Source organism: Mya arenaria, chromosome 3 (genome assembly GCF_026914265.1).
Source record: "Mya arenaria isolate MELC-2E11 chromosome 3, ASM2691426v1".
Classification (NCBI taxonomy): Eukaryota; Metazoa; Mollusca; class Bivalvia; order Myida; family Myidae; genus Mya; species Mya arenaria.
This window is the reverse complement of record NC_069124.1, coordinates 47,083,784-47,106,453: the sequence shown is the minus strand read 5'-3', so window position 1 is coordinate 47,106,453 and position 22,670 is coordinate 47,083,784. Positions and strand designations below refer to the sequence as shown.

Below are 22,670 nucleotides of genomic sequence, written 5' to 3'. Positions count from 1 at the left end.
AAATGCATACAAAAAAACTTTCGTATCATCTTAAGGTATACGAACCACAAGAATTTCGGATGCTTTGTGACCCCATATTACTTTTTGTATCATAAGAATTACAAAAATGTTAATTCACGTCCGATTTCAATTGAAATAAAAAGCAGGCTACAATTAGTTACTGTTCAACTAATTTTATTTTGGTTATTTATATAACCAAGTAGCCTTTCAAATGATACAAATCTATGATGGGTCAGTAGGCATTAAATCCATACATTATGGTTATTTTAGTTGTCAGAGAATTTTATTATTTGTGGTTAGGATTTTTGAATTTTCAATCTATAACATAATGGTAAATAATGTTCGTAGTAGTTAATTGTTGTAACATGTTAAATTCAAAGGAATTCAAACAAACCAAGAAAGCGGGGATTTATAGTCACCAAAACAACACCAAACATGAAAGGTTATGTCGCTAAAACTCCAATCTTTCAGCTACAAGGGAACCTTGCATGTTTACAAAACTTAAACCAATTTCCTAGCTGCGCTTACGCTCATTTTTACGATTTCAGCGATATTGTATGAAACTGTATCTGTTCAATGTAATGGATCAATACTCACAAAATTATTTTCTCGAAACGTGCACTTGATTAAAAACTAGTCGTGGGATTTGAAAACACATTTCCCGGTGATTTTTTTTCCAAATCGTTGACCCTCGTACGAGACACTACTGTCGCATTTTATCGACTCAATTGGTAGTAGAAATGTATAGCTCTACAAATCACCGCAGCCACACGTGGTAGTTTTGCTCGTGTTCGGGGGTACGATAACGTAAAACCGTTGCTTAAATTCCTCGTATTGCCGTTTTATGACTGCATGTACGGTGATCAGGGCACTCAAGTATTATTATTTTGAGGAATTCGTGGAGTAACAAAAACGACAACAGTAAATAAAACACCGAGTTTCACACATTAAAAAGCACAAAATGCACACTAAGCTATTCAGGCAATCCATCAATCATTGAAACCTAACCACAAAAATGCACTCTTACTCCCAAATACTTACTCCAACCATCAATACCTAACAATTGTATGATCGGTTGCAACGAAAAAAAATATATTGCTTTACATTTCGTCTACCGCTTTTCCTTTCCACTCAGTAAGATATACGCAGGCATGCAAGTTATTATCAATTACTATTTAAGATGGATTCGCGGATTTTGGCAATAGTTTTCGTAGTGATCATTTGTGCGATATTGAACCATGATAGCACAACAGAAGGATTGACCACAACATCTTCGACTAGGATGGACGGTTCTTCAGAGGGCACTTACGGCACGACTGCAAGCTTGAACGAGGTAACTTCCTCTACAGTGCAACACTCCCGCAAGACAAAGTTAAAACCCCGTGAAGAAGAAGAAACCAAGTGAGATTTGACATAGTTTATATAATAGCCGTCTTTATTAGCTTTAATAATTGATCAGTTTACCTTTCGCAGATAGCTTAATAATTTGAAAATTTAATAATTTTGTTAAATGTTTACAATTGGCATTATGTACGTTGTATATACATGTACATGTATTATTTATTCCTATGCTACATCTTAGTAACTTATTACTAACAAACGTGTGTAGCGTAACGCTACAAGAACTTTCTAAGTGTCCAACTCATCTCAACTCAAGTTCCAAGTCCATGATATTTATTTACGTTTACAATTTATCATGTCTATTTGCAAAATGAGAGCTACAAGAAAGCAGACTGACTTTTTTTGCTCTCCAAACAATCTCTCTAAGAATATGCCACTTATGTGGGCTACACCTGTCAGTTTCGATGTCCCATTCTGTGCCTCTTTTGGACAGGTAGCTTGTTAAGCTAGGTTTTCGAGGTGTGTTTACAACTAAATAGTGTATTCCGTATGTAAACAGCAATTAACCATACATATATTTACAATAATCTGTCAACAACTGTATCATTGTGTGTCTTAATTATGATTAACGATTTGCCCTTGCTGAGCGGTATATTTACTTTTATAATATTTGTTATTTTGACAATATTTCCCTCTGTAAAATCATGCTTCAGTTGTTTTTACAATAATATATGACGATAAAATCTGTGTTCGATGGGCGACTATTTGTACAATAAATGTTTAGTGAATTTCGAATTTCCTTTTTATCTTCTTTTTTTCTAATTTTTGAACTTAATGTTCTCAACATTAATATTCATAAACGTTCATAACTTGTTATGCGACAATTGTCCCGATATTTAATTTTGTTCAAATAATCGATCATTTCAGTATAAGTCCATCCATTCCAAAAAGCAATGCCGCTCTATTACTTTTGCTCGGATTTGGTGGATTTTCGATTTTGGTGGCTGCCGCGTACAAATCGCTCCGAAAGTACGTGTATCACGAGGAGCACAATCTTCATACAGTGTTTGACGCTGGTGGGAGGGTGGGTCTCAGTCTTACAGCCGTCACTGTCACCTCACAGCTCCTCTGGCCCACTGACTTTCTTCAGAGCTCCATACTTACCAGCAAGGTAGGTAGCCACGGAGTCACGTTATGTGTTCGTAAATGTATCCGATGACCCCAGATTGTTTTGGTATAATTGGAAAGGATTTTACACGCAGAGAAAGAATATGTAAAATTATTCCGAAAAAAATATTGCAAACAAGATTGCATGGTCTCGATAGATTGCAAAATAGGTCAAATAACGTTCGATTTCAATTAAAATAAAAACGAAATTAATAAAATGCAAACTGAAATAATTGTAGCTTAAATGGGGTTTTTATCATTTGTTTTACGTATTGCCAATCAGTGAGCAATTTCCTTTCAAATGCTACCAAAGTAATATGAGGTCACTTTTAAGGCTTCAAACTTCAATATAATAACCAATGATAAGCTGTTTTTGTATATCGGTTACCTGAATTACTAATAAAATACCCCATGTCGTATTCAGAACTATTTTTGAAGGAATGATGGTCGATTAAAGCTATCGAAATTTAACGTTATTGGCCGAGGTTTGGTCAAGTTATGTGACCGAGTATCTTTCTTGCAGTCAGGCCTTGGAGGAACTCTTTGATATTCGATTGGCATAATTGTGGACATATTGCTTTTTCCTGTTTTGTCCATTTATTTGAAGACAAGGGCTCCTTGTGCAAAGACTTTCCCACAGGTATATTTTTTAATTAAAACTGAATATCTTCTGTTGAAGTTCATTTACTATAACTAGACCATGTAACTGTTCGAAAAAAACATGCATTTTTACTGAGTTATATTTTAAGAACATATATATTGCAACCAATTAAAAAATATAGAAATGTTATATTGATACAGGTTTACGTTCTTCTACCTATCACTTTATACATTGTTTCGTCGCATTGCGGCGTTTCTTCTTTGTTATTCAGATCGCTTATGCTCGTTTGGAGTTGCTGCGCTCGTAATGTTTTGTATTCTAGCAATTACCTCCAGCTTAATCGTTTGCACAAGCATGCTGCTGGCAGGGAAGAGTGCTCTAGAGGTTCTTACAAAAGATGTTAACAGCGAGTTCATTTTTCGCGTACTCGCCTTCTTATTCGGGTCATATTGTATGATTGGCGGACTCGGGACAACTTTTTACATTTCATACTTTAATACGGCAATGACCTTCCTCTCAGTGACAGTATATGTCCTGTACACAAGCTACTTTCCCTCTGAGGAAAGCAAAGAATATTCGAGCATGGAGACACTTTACACGGCAGCAATTTGTGTTGAAGCGCCTGAAACGAACTACCAGCAATCACACACCACGTTTCGTACCGAATCCGGTTTAGTTTATGGCGTTGTTCTCCTATTTATGGCAACATCAGCTAGTTTCACAAACCAAGCTAATTGGCAGAGTCGCATAGCTGCAAAACCGACTAATGGGATATTGGGATTTTTTATGGCCGCATATTTGTGGTGCGTGATAGCCCCTTGTTTGTCTGTCACTGTCACAGCCAGCTATTTTGCAATGAGTTTGAAAAACGGTACGCACCTACTGTCAGAGAGTGAAATTGATAACGGTGAGTGAATTCAAATTAGCCACAAGAGAATTATTGAATTATTAATTACTTGCAATAATGAATAAACGATGCCAATCAGAAATTTCATGTATACTTGTGGTGCGCTAATATTTTGGTTCTATACTGTTTCGTGACGATAAAGTTGCCCTTTCTCTTAGTGACAGTGTTTGTCATGTACATAAACCACTTTTTATGTAAGGAAAACAAAGAATATTCAAGAATGGATGCCCTTTATGCAACAGCATATTTGTTTTTCATTTTTAAGATCATTTACAAACTGATCATTGTTTTCAAGAGCAGGTTTTCGGCGTTCCATTGTGTTCAGATATTTATACTTCAAGATTTTTCAGATTTAACTTTTGTAGATAAACACTTTCTGTACATCCAATTTATATTCAAAATGGTAGATACGCCAGAAATAGCATAACTAGAAACCAAAGACATTCAAAAATATTAACAGAGTTTACAATTATTACACTCAAATAATAGAAATGAACGTATACAATAATACATGCTTGTTAAGGATTCACTTTTCTTAATAATTGTGAGAACGTAATTTTGTTTTGATTGATCATTGCATGCTTTCAATAAAGGTTTTACCACTAAAATAAATAAACTCGTATGTACGCATGCAATTGAAATGTTATGTAAAAACACTCGTATATATTTTTGTTTGCTACTTTGCATAACAGGTATGCGTAATTTATTGTAAAAACTGAGTTGATGACGATGTTCGATTTACAAATCATAAATATGTATGTCTTTCTTTTTATTTCATCCGTGTGCCTTTAAATGAGCAAAAAGTTAAATTGTTCACTACTTGACACGTGCCTGAAGTCTTCATTTATCAATGATATCCCATTTAAACATTTTGTAGAACAACAACATAAGAAAGGTAACATTATTAAAACAGCACCTAGCGCCCATTCACTAAAAGGTTTGTTTCACTAGTGTTTACTTTAATAAGCATTCACTTTCCCGTCATTAAAGGCTATATTAACCCGTTTGTGATGAACTTCCTGCTTGGAGAGACAGGCGGCTATCTGCTTCTAACCATGATGATGATGGCTCTCATGTCCACCGGGTCAGGGGAAGTAATGGCCATCTCGTCCATTGTCGTCTATGATATCTACAAGACGTACATTAACCCATTCAGGTATGTAGTCTCGTCAATGGAGTCTTTGACTTACTTGTGATTAACAGTTTATTCAGATTGGTAGATTTCGGACGATTTTTTGGCATCCGTTTAACATTTGACATATACATTACATCTAGCACTTGAACATTACTGATTTCCTTTAAGCTTATGGGGAAAAATGCTTGCCTTTCATGAAGTTTTAATTTTATGTTACATTGTGTTATTATTCAATATGCCTAATATCAACTACCGCTTTGCATTGGACAGGAGAAATCTTTCACCTACGAGCTGTATCTTGTGTGGAAGACAAAAACAACTTTCGGAATCAAAAATGGACGGAGACTTTTGCGCATGCTCTTCGTCGATTGGTTGTGAATCGTGTGGCATAGACATTTTTACGCGTGCGCAGGTTGGAGTTGACAAGGTCGCCTACACGTGCAGCGTTCACGGAGATTACAGACGATATGAAGACGGATTGATGCGTTACAAGGTAAATGACAATCAGTTTTAAATAAAAAGAAATGATATCGTATGTATATCAAATATTTCTTTATAACTCTTTATTATGAATACACTGTCCTGCAAGAAAAAATAGGGCCTGTTTTTTTTCTTTTCCTAACAAGATATTCGTTTGTTTTATTTTCATTGGATTACTTTTAACCAATAGAAGTAAATGTATTTTAGAGTTCGTGTATGGTTTGGGTAGTGATTTTAATAGTTCCCTATGGATTGCTGATTTCGGAGACGGACATGAATGTGAACTGGACAACCCTTGGACTTCAAGTTCTGATATGCCCATTCCTTATGCCTTTGTTTCTCACAATAACATGGTCAAAGGCGACGGCAAAAGGCGTCATATCAGGTAAATGACATTATTTTCTGCTGGGGTATTATCATTAACTTTAAAGAACGTCAAAGCTAATTTTTGAATTATACAAACGTTTAAAGATATCGAATATAGCCATGATAGTATATAATGATATAGTATGCACTTGAAACATTACAATAGCATACTTCATACTTCTAACGTTAATCATTTATTGATATTTTAATTAAGGTGGACTATTGGGCTTACCAACATCGATTTCTGGAATGCTCATTATCGGATCGACATATGAAGGCGGGCTGTCTAATTTCTATGTAAACACAACCCAGGATTACAGTCTCCTGACGTCAATGCTGGCAGGGTTCGTTGTAAGCGGTGTAGTCTCTGTCATCGTTTCCCTGTGTACACATACTATTCGTTCAGAGGCCGATGCTATTCTTGAATGGGCGAAAACTATTAATATTGACAACCCCATCAGCCCATTCCGGCTGATTTATGAAGAAGAATTTGCCAAAGCTGAAGTTGGATACATCATAACGGCAAAGACGATGGACAAAGTATTCAGAAAGGCCAAACTCTACGCCGGCGTGCTCGGAATTTTAAGTTTGGTTATATTTGTTGTCGTTATTCCGGCAATTGCTCTAAGCTCTGGTGTTCTTTCATTTGACGAATTTACAGCCTGGATAAAAGGCTGCCAGATCTACTGCTTCATCTGTACGTTCGTGGTGGTTTTTCTTCCACCATTGTAAGAAGGCTATCAAATATGGGTCCGCTACAAGAAGAACAAGCGAAATGAAACGTTGTCGGTTACCATGTCAAAACAAGAAGACTTGAATGAATTACTGGTCCGATAATCAAATGCTCTGATTATAAATACGTCGGTATGCATATGATCAGTTTAGCTGAAGTTAATCCTGCCCAATGGTAATTATGTACAGTTATTTCTTGTTTAAAAGTTACCACATTTTCAAGTTAAAAGTTTTCACCAGTAGTGCTTACTATTTATAACGATAGATGATTGCATTATTATTCGTTTAAAGGTGTTTTGTACCCACTGCAAACATTTGATAGTAATGATACGTTAACCTCTCTATCAATGTTAATGTTAATTAATTGTATCCATTGCTTGTATAATAATAACCATTCTTTAGAGTTAAAAACATTATATTAGTGTTGTTCAATATTGATAACGATAGCTGATTATATTACTTATTCGCTTAATTGAGCTGTGTACTCAACTGTACAGTTCAATGGACTACATTAGATAGTCATAATAAGCTATGCCTTTATCAATGTAATTATGTGCATCGAATGCTTGTGTAATAGTTACCATATTTTGAAGTTAAAATGGTTATGTTAGTATTGTTTAATGTGAATAACAATATCTGTCTGCATTATTTATTCGATTAATCGATTTTTATAGTCAGTTGCATAGTTCTACCCAATAATAATTTTCCAATATTTTAAAAGCTCATTAAATACTTGATTATATTATTACATCACATCTTAAAATTGACATTATTGTAACTCCCATCTCCATTTCCTAAACATTCTTTCTTGACATTGTTTTGAAAAAAAATCATGTTTCATATATTCTAATTAAGATTTCATCTTTCTTCTTTCTTTTCCTTCTGTTCTCAAGTGTTCATGCCATTTGCTTAATGATAGCTTGTGGGTACATAACAGTGACATTTAATGTCGTCAATATCAAAGTACCGGCGGTCATTTTAAACTTGTTTCTTATTCACTCTATTTCATAAAACTATCTTGTAATATGACCCCGGCAGCTGGTTTGACACAATTATACGTCAGGTGAGGTTGGAAAAACGGTATCATTTTTAAATTTTTTATTCCAATCCTGTGTAGCTTATTAGCTCTGATTTCCCTTAAAACAGACCATGCTCCGCACCCAAAACCAATAACTTTTAAAAATCCGACCTAACGAGATTAAATGTCGCGGTAATGGGTTATGGTTTGTACCCGTCTATTCAGTTTTTGCTTCAATTGTAGTTGTTGAATGTTGGATTGTTGAGCTTATCTCATTATCTGGTGATGTTCACCGAAATCCTGGCCCTGATTCAGTTTCACTTACATCAGAGTCAATTTCAGAGTTATCTTTTTCACAACATCATTCCTCCATAACAATGTGCAAAGTCTACACAGCAAATTAGATATTCTATTCTCAGAACTGAGTGGATTTGATATCATAGCTTTTACTGAAACATGGCTAAATGATTCAATTTTTTGCAAAATTATATCGTTTAATGGTTATCACACATTGAGAGATGCTATAGACAAGATGACAGTCATCGTGATGTTTGTGTTTTCATCAAAGATTCTATAACTCGCGCCGTCCTGTTTTAGAGCTCCAATGTCTCAAATGTCTATGGGTCGAAATCATACTAAATAACCGTAAGAGATTATTATTTGGTACATTTTACAGACCCCCTGACTCCTCTGCCGCATTTTGGGATTCTATAGAGGATTATGTGGGACTTGCCTTTGATACAGGAATTAGTGATATAATCATCACTGATGACTTTAACAACAACACAAGCAATATAAGTTACTCCATACGTACTCAAACTTTATGTTCATTATATGGTATATCGCAGGTTATAACAGAGCCAACTCACTTCACTGAAAGTACCGCATCCACACTAGATCTGATTTTCATTGCCAACTATAATAGCGGTGTTGGAGATATTTTTCTTCCATCATATATTCGCTACCATTGTCCCATATTTGGCATTCTTAAATTTGCAAAATGTAAGTCAACCTCTTTTTCGAGACAAGTATAATGATACGATAGGGGTTACTACGATGAGTAGCGTGGTCTTCTCGATGGAACAGATTGGGACTCTCTTTCTGATTTAAATATCAATATATACACTTACAATTTTACCAATGCCATTTTGACTTACGCAAAAAGATGTATCCCGATTAAAACTGTCGTAATTCGACCAGATGACGTACCTTGGATGACATTACATGTAAATATCTTATTCGCAAACGTAATCGTTACTATAGTAAGGCCAAAAATACAAACTCAACTCAACTATGGCGTAAATTTCGAAAGCTTGGGAATGAAACAACTTTGGCCATACGTGAGGCAAAAGAAACCTATTATTCTAATCTCTCAGAAAAAATGCTCTGTGCCGTTTCTTAAAGGTGGTGGACGGTTCTGAAGTCGTTTGTTAATCATCATCCGAAGCAAAGCATTAATGCAATCCATGATCCCTCTGACGGTGAACTCTGCCTAGATGACGCTGGTAAAGCTGTAATTCTCAATACTCACTTTAAAAAATCAATGTTTATTAGATGATAGCGGTGACGTTGTCCCGCCAGCCAAACATCATTACAGTTTTCGCAAAATTGACAATAAAACAGTGCTACCAAGTGAGATCACTGACATTATATCATCACTGCCTGTTCATAAAGCTTCAGGACCTGATGACATAAACAATCGATTCCTAAAAGAATGTTCACACTCTTTAGCTCGCCCGTTGTGTTCCTTTTTTAATATGTCTCTCTCAATCGGTAGATTTCCAAAACCGTGGAAAGATGCCAACGTGTGTGCAGTTTTCAAAAAGGATGATCCCATACTTCCTTTTAACTATCGTCCTCCCTACATAATACAATGGTAAAGGTGTTCGAAAGGGCAATATATAAACACTTCTTTAATCACCTTCGTGACATAAACCTTTTTACCCCGTTCCAGTCAGGCTTTCCCCTAGGCGAGTCTACTGTTAATCAGCTTTCCTACCTTTACAACACAATTTATAAGGCATTAGACAATGGCCTTGAGGTTAGAGCAGTATTCTTTGATATCAGTAAGGCATTTGATAAATTTTGGCACAATGGCTTGAGTTTAAAGCTACAGGAATCTGGTATCAATGGCAACTTACTTTCGTGGTTTAGTAAGTATCTTAGCAAACGTAGACAACGTGTAGTTCTCCCTGGCTCCATGTCTGGTTGGGTCTTCTTGAGGCTGGTGTACCCCAAGGTTCTATTCTAGGAGCCCTTTTATTTTTGATATTTATAAATGACAATATTGTCAAAATTGGAAGTAATGTAAGACTATTTGCAGACGATACTAGCCTTTATATTCTCGTTGACGAGCCCTTAAGGGCCACTGAAATACTCCAGAGAGACATTGATATCATCAGTGCATGGGCTGATAAATGGCTAGTCACCTTAAATCCTGCAAAAGCTAAGTCAATTTTGTACTCCAGAAAACTCCGCGTATTTATCCAGATTTTTCTATGTATGGTCAATAAATCTCGGAAATTAATTCGCATTACGTCTTCGTTTGGTTCTTTCTGTACATGGCATGAACACTTTGAGTATATCAGAAGTAAAGCTCTTAAAAGAATATGCATCATGCGAAAGCTTAAGTTCCGTCAGGTAGAATAGTGGGGTTACTAGGTTAATTTCGATTCATGTTCTCAAATGCGGAGCTATGTTGGCCTGCTATGTCAGAGAGACGCCTTTATCACAAATTATGTCTCTTTTATAAAATGAAAAACGGCCCCAGAATATCTGTCATCCCTTACACCTTTAAATTGTAGTTCACATAATTATCTACTTCGCAATGCATGTAACATACGAACGGTTAAGTCACGCACTGATTCTTACTTTTCGTCTTTCTTACCTTCAACTATACGTGCCTGAAATGAACTTCCATAAGTTGTACGGGATTGTCGTTTTATTGCATCCTTTAAGTATTCTCTTTGTAGTCGATTGCCAGTCTGCCCGCTTTACTATTATTACGGTAACTGCCGATTGCAAGTACTTCACACTCGACTGCGTACTAGTTGCAGTGTTCTTAACTATTACCTTTATTGTAAAAATATTATCAACTCTCCTCTTTGCGAGTGGTGTGAAGTTGAAAGTAGTACTCACTATTTTATGCATTGTCCTTTATATACGGACATTCGACAAAATTTCATTCGTAATATGTCAAATTTCACAGAAATTAACATTGATTTCATTCTCTATGGCGATCCAACCCTAAACAACGAGAAAAACTGCAAAATATTTGATACTGTTCATTAATTCATACAAAACTCGAAACGATTCTGATCATAACCTGACTGGCAAAGTTTCCCCCATATGGTCCGTACCCAACTTCTATTCTTCCTAATATCTTTCCACACCCTATTTAGATATCCTTTATACAATAAGTTGTGCTTATTTTGTATCTATTATATATCGTGTCTGAACTATCTAACCTACATCGAAACACACAATCCTTAGTTCTGTTATGTAGCATAATAACATTCTTTCTCGCATAAAACATATATATCGATTAATCGTCAATCATACGCATTTTTCTGGTAAACGAATAATTCTATTCCAACAGAGAAGAGATCTATTTGCTATGCTTTCGTTCCAATCCATTTCAATATTATATACAACTTGTGTGTGTGTGTATATATATTATGTGTAGTTTGCTTGTATATGTTGAATAAAATTTGTTTAAATTAGGAATATATCCAACATTTCAACTGTGTTAAAGAAAAAAATTCTCATTATCTTTCAAAATGTATTTGATGAAACTAATAAGAATTGTGTAAATATTGATGCTGTGATTTTTAACAGAATGAATTGATAGTTTCAGGACTAGTAAGGACACTAAACAAAACTTAAACTACTTGTGGCAGTGCGTTGATGACTGAGTGATTTTCTTTTTAGAAACTTTATCAATTAAAGAATCGATTAATGTATGTGAATACTAGACCAATGTGTATAAAATACAACGACAGTCCATAAAAGATTCGATATACGATTCGATATACAATGTAACAATATACTTATCTTAACATAGACATTGTTGTATTGTTGTAGGTAAATTTAAAAAGACAGTGCCTTCTTTTGCTGTTTCCAAATAGAACACAAGACACACAAAAATACTTACGTATCATCTAAAGGTATACGACTCACAAGTATGTCTTATAATTTCGGATGACCTGTGACCCAATATTATTTTTGCATCAGAAGAATTGCAAATAGGTCATTTTGCATCCGATTTCAATTCAAATAAAGAGCAGGCTTCAACTGGTTTATGTTCCTTTTTGTTTGGTTATTAATATGATCAAGAAGCCATTAAAATGAAACAAATATACAAGTGGTCTGCAGGCATTAAAATTCATATATTATAGTAAATGGAGCTCTCAGAGATTTTGATTATTTGTGAGTATGATGCCTAAATGTACAATCTGAAACATGGTCTGACACTGTTTAATGCAGTGGATCAATACTTACATGTATGTTGTCAGCAGTCATTTTCTCGAATCGTGCCATTGATTCCAAATTAAGTGTGCGATTTGAAGACACGTTTCCCGATGATGTATTTTTCTAAGAGTTGACTTAGTACGGGACACTACTGAAGCATTTTTACGAACACTACTGTTGGCAGTAGAGAGGGAGGCCTACCTTCGTAAATCAGCGCAGCCACACGTGGTAGTTTCGCTCGTATTCGGGATACGATAACGCATACCCGTGCCTGATACTACTTGTATCGCTTCATTGTTAGTTTATGACCGCATGCACGGCGACAGGGCACTCAAGATATTTTTGGTCGCCACTGAACTAATTTTTGGATATTGACTCTCAAAACGTCTCGAGCTCGAAATATAGTTTTTATGTTACCACATCCTATGAGCTAGCATGCAAATTAAACCAGGCGGATATTTCAATTATTGTAATTAGTACTTAAATCGAAGTATTATTAGTTTTAGGTGTACAGTGGAGTAACAAAACCGACAACAGAAAATTTAACACCGAATTTCACACATTTAAAAGCACAAAATGCACACCAAGCTATTAAGTCAATCCATCATTGAAACCTTACATTGATACTATTAAAGTTTCATTTTAATGTTACAAAATGTTACGATTGCACATAAATTTCACCGAGAGTTTTCTTGATATAAACATTGTGTTATTTAAGAAATAACTATACTCATAGTTTAGTATTGCCTTATTATCTCCCTTTGATATATCATTTAATGATAGAAGATTCATAATTTTGTTAACCAAAAATGTCATCCATGCTTAAAAAGTATACCTTTTAATTAATACAAATGCAACATGTACATCATATCGATGTGGATATCAAAACTTCAAAAATACATCTATGAATCCTAATGATTGAGGGCTTACCTTGATAATAAATTAACGATAGTTTAAATTTCAATAACCGTCATAAATTGACCAATATATCTGATAAAAGCCAGGAACAGGAAAACCTAGGGAAGTCTTGACCTACGCGTACAGCCTAGGTTGAGTTCAATAACTCAGGGCCATCAGAAAACACTGTTATATTACATATAACATTTTATTGAACAACGTTACGCTTGTTTGGCCTGCATGAAATGTCGGACATGTACGACCCCCCCCCTCCCCCAACCCCCTCACCCGAATATATACAGACAAGTTTTGTTTTATGGAACATACAAGTTTTCAATAAAAGCTTTAAATATGATAGTGAAACAACACAAACAAAAACGTTATGCCTGTCAAAAGTCCATAAAACCAACCCTGTGAGTCCTTCCATGTTAAAATACATCTATAAACAATGCATACACGTCTCCTTTCGAAGTACTTCTGTTTTTATACAGGAAATACAAATTAATCCACATTCATCAACGGACGTTTTCAACAGAATGTAGAAAACTTTGAAAGTAATGCATACCTATAAAAAGATTGTAATTTTCTAAAAAGAATGCCCCCCCCCCCCCCCCCTTAAGAAAGGAACTTGATTGTGAGCAAATGTGCACAGATGGTGTCATTTTAGCTGGACTATCATAATAAGCTTCGTAGAATAAAAGCTGCACTGCTTTCATTACTTCTTCCCACTCTTACCGCTCCCAGGTGTGCACAGATTGAACGTTGATTGATTATTATTCATGAATCTATGAATGCATCAAACGTACTCGAGAGACCAAGACTTTTATGTAAATTACCTAAAGAAATACTTGAGAGGGACAACAACTTTTAGCATCAGCTGAGTGAGTAAGTAATTGACATTTTGGGTCTGTTATGCAATCGGAAATTTATACAGGATCACTCAAATCAGCTAAGGAACATATTTAACTTTTTAGTTCTTCTTATTTTTGATTTATCTTCGGTTTAGGAATTTAAAGGCTTTCGGCTGCTGAAATATATCATATTCTTATTTGTCCAAAAATGACTATAAATGTTATATTAAAGTGACATTCTTATTCAAAATCAGTACAAACACATGTGTAACAAACATAATGTTTGACTGATAAACCTCCTGGTTTTAACTACTTTCATAATAATGCATTGATGAAAAATATTAATTACTGATAACAAGATTGTAACCATGTATTTAAGAGCAGAATGCGCAAAATATTACATGATTCGTGAATGCTTAAAGATTTACTGTGGTCTACTTCTGTCTCATAAGGTAGAAATACCGTGTTTTATATGCATTTCTTTCAAATTAAACTCGGTATCCTTCATAAGAACCATTGTTTTCGACATTTATTCATCCTTTTTGGAATATTAAAACAATATTGTTAATTGTGGTAAATCTGATTTGGGAGTGTATCAACATTTGATGTGTGCGTGTGTTGAGTAAAGTAAAACTAAACTGTAGAAGAAATTTTATCTATTATTTATTATTGTTATCTATCTTGGATGGTGGCGGCGATAGCCATTAGTAGATTTATACAGAAATGAAAGTACAATCCTGGTTAACATAATCGGCTACAATGATTGACTGGTCAAAACATCCGAACATTCGTAATTTGTATGTATGTGTTTTAAACAAGCAAATGATTGCCAAGGGGGGCAGAAGGTTAAAAATACCACATTATATGTACATGCATCATAGACAAAAAGTGACTAACACCAGTTCTTTGGTTGGGCTAAAAAAACTGTACTAATCGTCATTTTGAGAGATCTTCATATATTAATTAAATATTATATTGTCAATTAATATACTTTTCATGGTTACTTAATCACCAGCTCTTATCTTAAAACTATTCAATAGAATCAAACTCTAGGGTCTACGTAGGCACAATAGGTCCGGCTCTTGGAACTACTTTTCAGAAAATGTGAGTTTAAGTTTCAGAGAATGTCGGAAAACTCAATTACATACATTAAAGAATAAAATGTGAATAAATATGGTACTGTTTGAATGCGCCACTTTACCTCCTAGCAGAACATGGCATATACATTTGTCTGGCTATATTTCTGTTAAATAAGACTATCTTGCTGAATATAAAGAAATAAAATATGCTTGTTACATTATAAGTGAGTGAGCGAGTCACAATGGTCATACCTTGTAGTAGACTCTGGCTTCGTATACATCCCAGATTCCTGATGTAAACTTTTTTTAAATATAACAAACACAGTACAATGTAAGTATATTTCTGCGATAGAGTCTCGAATTGTAGACCGGAAGGTTGTGAGTTTATTTCCCACCAGATGCAAGGAGTATTTTAGTGTAGCTTAAAAATAAAACTTTATCAGTGTAAATGTTCGGTAATAATTATGGATGGATTGCCTAAACAGTTAAGTGTTCATTTTGTGTCTTTTCGTGCATCCGAAATTAATATACTTGCGGGTCGTATACCTTAAGATGCTACGTAAGTCGTGTATTTTTGTTTGTGTCGTTTGTTCTATTGGGAAATTTCAAAGCGTTTTGTTACAAAAGCAGGCGCTGCCACGAAAATGTAAATTTAACTACACCAATGTTCATTTTAAGACAAATATATATTGGCATTCCTAATATTTTATACACTGTCGTATGTTTTATATTGTTGCCCTTTAAACGAAGTATTCACATACATTATATTAACGATTTTTTAAAGATCACCTCACTCAACGCGCTGCCACAAGTTGTTTAAGTTTTGTTTCGTTTACTACCTTGTCCTGTCCTTAAACTATCAATTCATTCTGTTAAAATCACAACTTTAATATCTACACAATTCTCACTCATAAATCGTTCATATTTTGAAAAATTATGGAATATTTTCCTTGATACTGTTGAAATGTTGGATATATTCCCTTGACATGAAACCATCAAACTACAGTTTGCAACTTTCTCCATTCAAGTCTTGTTGTTTTGCGGTGCATACCAACGACGTTTTATTTCGCTTGTTCTTCTGGTAGCGGAGCCAAATTTGATAGCCTTCTTCGAATGGTGGAAGGACAACCACCACGAACGTACAGATGAAGCAGTAGGTCTGGTAGCCTTTTATCCAGGCTGTAAATTCGTCAAATGAAAGGACGCCAGAGTTTAGAGCAATTGCCGGAATAACGACGACAAATATAACCAAACTTATACTTCCGAGCACGCCAGCGTAGAGTTTGGCCTTTCTGAATACTTTGTCCATCGTCTTTGCCGTAATTATGTCTCCAACCTCAGCTTTGGCAAATTCTTCTTCATAAATGAGCCGAAATGGGTTGATGGGGTTGTCAATATTAATAGTTTTCGCCCATTCTAGAATAGCATCAGCCTCTGAACGAATAGTATGTGTGCACAGGGAAACGATGACAGAGACTACACCGCTTACAACGAACCCTGCCAGCATTGCCGTTAGGAGACTGTAATCCTGGGCTGTGTTTACATAGAAGTTTGAGAGTCCGCCTTCATATCTCGACCCCATAATGAGCATTCCAGAAATTGATGCGGATAAGCCCAACAGGCCACCTAAATAAAAATACCAGTAAACGATAAACTATTTATACAATTGTAATATAATGCAATGTAATGTTCGATATCTATAAATGTTAAGTTCATGTAATTCAGAAATTTATTTTGATGTTCTTCAAAGAAAATGATTGTAAACCCAGCAGAAAATAATGTCATTTACCTGAAATGACGCCTTTTGCCGTAGCCTTTGACCACGTGATTGTGAGAAACAACGGCATAAGGAACGGGCATGTCAGAATCTGAAGTCCAAGGGTTGCCCAGTTCACATTCATGTTCGTCTCCGAAATCAGCAATCCATAGGGTACTATTAAAATCACTACCCAAACCATACACCAACTCTAAAATTTAAAAAAAGTGTTTTATTGTAATTTTGTAAAACATGATCCAATGATCCAATGAAAATATTTACAACGAATATCTAGGTAGAAAAGTGAAAAACCAGGCCTCAATTTTTAAAGAAATATTGAATAGATATCATGATATTATTTAATTTGATATGAGTAAAAATGATTCTTATTAACCTTGTAATGCATCAATCCATCTTCATATCGTCTGTAGTCCCCATGAACGCTGCACGTGTAAGCAACCTTATCAACTCCAACACACGCGCGCGTAGTAATGTCCACTTCACACGATTTGCAACCAATCGACGAAGAGCATGTGCAAAAGTCTCCGTCCATTTTTAATTCCGAAAGATGTTTTTGTCTTCCACACAAGACACAACTCGTAGGTGAAAGATTTTGCCTATCAAACACCATAGCGATGGTTCAAATAAAAGAACATTATTTTGAACCACATGAACGGCATATCTTTACATAAAGTGAAATGTGTATGACAAAAGTTAAACAGATGCGACAAAAATATCCTAAATCAATCGACTTGAAATAGCTGTAAACTCACAAGTAAGTCAAAGGCTTCATTAATGAGACTATTTACCTGAATGGGTTAATGTAAGTCTTGTAGATATCATAGACTACAATGGACGAGATGGCCATCACTTCCCCTGACCCGGTGGACATGAGAGCCATCATCAACATGGTTAGAAGCAGGTAGCCGCCTGTCTCTCCAAGCAGGAAATTCATCACAAACGGGGTAATATATCCTTTAATGACGGGAAAAAGAATGCTTAAACATATATATTATTTGTACAATGGATATCGTCATCAACCCATTTGTTATAAATAAATTAAGTAAACAAGTTATGCAAAGTAGCAAAATATTATATATTCAAGTGTTAGAACAAAACATCAAAATTTCATACAGCACATCAAAGATCTATTATAGTTGCACAATCTATATTTTAACCACGGGTTGAACAAGTTAAACACAATAACGATTAACATTAAGACAAGTTAATTTTTCTTTAAAAAAATCATTAACAGGCAGGTATTGTATACGTTCATTTCTAATATTTGGTTGTAAAATTGTTATTCTTTATAAATATGATTGTCAAATGTTGTTTAAAGAAAATAAAACACAAAGTGAAATCCATCTTCAACGATATAGGGGCTATACACGGAAATAATATCTTTGGTTTCTAGTATAAATGTTTTTTTTCTGGCTTAGCGACCAGTTTGTTCGAATACAAATTGGATGTACAGACAGTCGTAACCTACAAAAGTTAAATCTTAAAGTCTTGTTGAGATATCCAAATACACGCAGAACGTAGAAAACCTGCTCTTGAAAATAACTAGCAATTCATAGATGATCTTAAAAAGGAGAAAACAAGGGGTATCCGTGCTCGAATATTTGTTGTTTTCCTTACATAGAAAGTGGCTTGTGTACAAGAAAATCACTGTCTCTAAGAAAAAGGGCAACTCCTCATATTTCTTGTCGCGAAACATTTTAGAACCAAAATATAAGCCTTACCACAATTATACCTCATGCTTTTTTGGTTTGTATCGATTAATCTCAATATTTTAAAGATAATCAATGCAAGTAATAAATAGTTCACATTAAGTCTCATGTGGCTATTTTTTATTCACTCACCGTTATCAATTTCACTCTCTGACAGTAGGTGCGTACCGTTTTTCAAACTCATTGCAAAGTAGGTGGTTGTGGCAGTGACAGACAAACAAGGGGCTATCATTAACCACAAATATGCGGCCATAAAAAATCCCAATACTCCTTCAGACGGTTTTGCAGCTATGCGACTCTGCCAATTAGCCTGGTCTGTGAAACTAATTGATGTTGCCATAAATAATAGAACAACGCCATAAATCAAACCGGATTCGGTACGAAACGTTGCGTGTGATTGCTCGTAGTTTGTTTCAGGCGCTTCAACACAAACTGCTGCCGTATAAAGAGCCTCCATACTCGAATATTCTTTTATTTCCTCAGAGGGAAAGTAGCTTGTGTACAGGACATATACTGTCACTGATAGAAAAGTCAACGCTGTATTAAAGTATGAAATGTAAAAAGTCGTTCCTAATCCGCCAATCATACAATATGACCCGAATAAGAAGGCGAGTACCAGAAAAATGAACTCGTTGTTAACATCTTTTGTAAGAACCTCAAGAGCACTCTTCCCTGCGAGCAGCATGCTTGTGCAAACGATTAAGCTGGAGGTCATGGCTAGGATGCAAAACATAATGTGCCCAGCAACCCCAAATCGAGCATAAGCGATCTAAATAATAAAGAAGAAACGCCGTAGTGCGGCGAAACCAGGTCACGCTTTTTCGATTATTTCAGATTTGTTACCAGTATTTCTCATTTTCATACAATACTTCAGTTGTCTGTCTTTACATGTTTTCTACAACATTCCTTACACACAGATCCAAATTAAAAACATATACCTGTGGGAAGGTCTTTGCACCAGGAGCTCTTGTCTTTAAAAAGATGGACAAAACAGGAAAAAGCAATATGTCCACAATAATGCCAATCGAAAACCAAAGAGTTCCCCCTAGGCCCGACTGCAAAATAAGATACATGGAGACATAATTTACCAAAAAGAATTTTCTACATTACTCTTAACCAAACCTCGACGAATAATGTTAAGTTTCTATAGCTTTATTCTACCATCACTCCTTTCAGAATATGTCTGAATAAGGCATAGGGCGACTATTAGCAAATTAGGCAAACGAATTAAAAAAAATTATTGTTTATTATTTTAAATCGTGATGCCTTGGTTGTTAACTCAAATAATTTTGGTATCATTTGAAATGAAATTGCTTACGGATTATCAATGTCTAAAACAAATGACCGAAAAAATATCAATATAAATCGAACGTTATTTGACCTGTTTTGCAATATTTCGAGACCAAGTTATCTTGTTTGTAGTATTTTGTTCGGTATAGTTTTACATATTCTTTCTCTGCGTATAATCCCCTTTCCAATTACACCAAATAATCTGGGATCATCGGATACATTTACAAACACATCATTTGACTCCGTGGCTACCTACCTTGCTGGTGAGTGTGGAGCTCTGAAGAAAGTCAGCTGGCCAGAGGAGCTGTGAGGTGACAGTGACGGCTGTGAGACTGAGGCTCACCCTCCCACCGGCGTCAAACACTGTATCAAGATTATGGTCGTCGTGATACACGTACTTCCGGAGCGATTTGTACGCGGCAGCCACCAAAATCGAAAATCCACCAAATCCGAGCAAAAGTAATAGAGCGGCATTGCTTTTCGTAATGGATGGTTTTGTACTGAAATCATGTATGGTTCGGATAAAGTTAAATAACAATGATGTTTTGTTTAAACATAGTCAACTATCGGGACAAGGCTTTTTTTTTTTAATTTAACAGGTAACATTTAAATACATTATACATTTATATACAATGTTCACAATGCTAATCGTAAACAATTAACTTTTTTGTATTTTATAAACAAGTTCAAAACATACAAAATTGTACCTTTAGCTTTATACGAAAGGTAAACTGATCACTAATTAATAATAATAAAGACGGCTGTTAAATAAACTAGGTCAAATCTCACTTGGTTTCTCCTTCTCCACGGGGTTTTAACTTTGTCCTGCAAGAGTGTTGCACTATAGTGGTAGTAACCTCGTTTAAGCCTGCGGTCGTGTCGGAAATGCCCTCTGAAAAACCGTCCGTCCTAATAGTGGGTGCTGTGGTCACTCCAACTGTTGTATTGCCATGGTTCAATGTCGCACAAATGGTCACTAGAAAAACTGTTGCCAAAATCCGCGAATACATTTTAAATAAATATTGACTTAATTGCATGTCTGCTTATTTCTTACTGAGTGGAAAGAAAAAGCAGTAGTCTAAATATCGATGTACATACACTTCAAGCAATATAAGATTTTTGTTACAACAGAGCATACAGTTGTCGTAACTCACTACGCTTGCTTGGTGTTCGTAATAGTGTTCTTATTAATGTATGTCAGATTTTGATATTACGTTGGTTTCTGAATATGATTAACATAATTATGGAGGTCACCGACATGACCATTAATCATTGCCTTGATTATGTGCAATTTACATACATACAAACACCAACTTTTACACTGAATAAATGTAGTATTTCTTCGCAGCTTGATTGTATTTTAGTAAAGTTTTATTGTCTTTGATATTTAAAGAAACTATAAATGAAAGTCTATTTCTAAAAGAAATATTAGAATGCATTAGAATCCAATCTCGCGAAAAATTCTCGTGTTGTTCTGGATAACCCCCTAAAACAGGTTCTGTACGAATAATTTCTCAAAAAGTAGTACAATTCACGTCCAAGTGTCTCTGATTTGGACCAGTTTTGTGTATGATCTCATAAATTACGACTATGGTTTGATAAAAAAACAAAAAAACAATAACAACAACTGTTTTCCTATTTTGAAACTAGAAGTGTGTACAGAGGACACAGAAACCACCACTACCCGTCTCTTTAATAAAAAAGGCCATTATTCCGGCCAAAGTTGATGAATGAACATCAACAATGCCAGTTGCGCAACGTAAGAGTGGCATACAAAGGCAATCCCAAACTTTACTCATTATATTTATATATCATTTTAAGTCTTATTTGAACAAAGTATGTACTTAGTTAAATATATGTTTTATATGTTTAGTAACAGTGACTCTGACCTTGAACCAAAATTGCACAACTTCACATGCAAACTTACAACTGTGAAACAGTTTATGACTCTACACTAGTACGTTTAAGATAATTATAACGCTAATTTCCGTGTACGCATAATTTGATTATAGCATGGTCGTAAAAGTACTGGCACAGTTACAGACAAAACCCCAGATGCACAACTGCACATGCTGATTTACATTCCTGTTATTCTTTTCGAAATGAGGTGACACAATAGGTATGCTATATATGCATTTGTCACTATAGTCAAGGATCATAACTCTACTCTTACTGAAGGCAGCAAAACGCTTTGCCCCAGGTGCACATTGTACATGTTTGTAAAGTTTCATGACTCTGGCTCTTATACGTTTGGAGGCATGCGCGACATGAGAATTGTATGCTCTAAATGGGATACTTTCACTGTACGTCGCGATTGAAGCATAATGCCTACCGCGTTCATTTCTTTAATTTTCCCCGTGTTCCATTGCGTCGAGTCAACGCGATACGCAGCGTTGAGTTAGTTAGCAGTAATTAAGGTAGAAGGCTTTTTCTTTGTTTCCGACATAGATATATAATTCTAGTCGGTTTTATTAAGCTCATGCAATCTCGAACCGTAATCTAAAAAGTTTGGTTCTGTTACCCTTAACAGCCTGGTCTGTAGCTATGATTTTTTTATATTGATTATAACAACCCATAAGAACTAACACACTCGAGAACCAGATCAGAGTTTAGGAATTATAGAGTCTATAGTTTTAATTTTTAAGCCTTGGGCTGGTGGGCCGATTTTTGGAGGAGGAAAAAATGTGTTACCGTTCGAGAGAATTTCAGAGAGGAAAAGGAAGTTACGACATCGTTTCTTTTGCTAAATTATGCGTAGGTCACAAACAACAAATAATTGACGTGTGATTAGTAAATGTTGCATCGATAAAACAGGTAACCGAGATCCGTAACCCTTATTATAACTGAACT

General features: G+C 35.3%; 1 protein-coding gene and 1 pseudogene across 1 annotated transcript; one reads left to right on the top strand and one right to left on the bottom strand.

Annotated features, from left to right (window-relative positions):
* Positions 1 to 1,073: 1,073 nt before the first annotated feature.
* Positions 1,074 to 11,737, top strand: LOC128226823 (uncharacterized; annotated as a pseudogene).
* A 3,415-nt stretch (positions 11,738 to 15,152) lies between these two features.
* LOC128229052 (uncharacterized) lies at positions 15,153 to 20,895 on the bottom strand. The gene is made up of 8 exons (XM_052940698.1): positions 20,610 to 20,895; positions 20,077 to 20,320; positions 19,469 to 19,585; positions 18,663 to 19,299; positions 17,610 to 17,775; positions 17,195 to 17,417; positions 16,834 to 17,011; positions 15,153 to 16,670 (listed from the first exon to the last, which is right to left on the bottom strand). The coding sequence occupies exons 1-8, from the start codon at positions 20,855 to 20,857 to the stop codon at positions 16,045 to 16,047; spliced, it is 2,439 nt and encodes an 812-aa protein (XP_052796658.1). The 5' UTR covers positions 20,858 to 20,895; the 3' UTR covers positions 15,153 to 16,044.
* Positions 20,896 to 22,670: the final 1,775 nt, after the last annotated feature.

Coding starts and splice junctions, on each gene's coding strand:
- LOC128229052 (XM_052940698.1), bottom strand. CDS start 20,857: ATGCAATTAAGTCAATATTTATTTAAAATGTATTCGCGGATTTTGGCA. Junction 17,012..17,194: donor ATGGATTGATGCATTACAAG/GTTAATAAGAAT, acceptor TTTAAATTTTAG/AGTTGGTGTATGGTTTGGGT. Junction 16,671..16,833: donor GGCAAAAGGCGTCATTTCAG/GTAAATGACATT, acceptor ATTTTTATTTAG/GTGGCCTGTTGGGCTTATCC.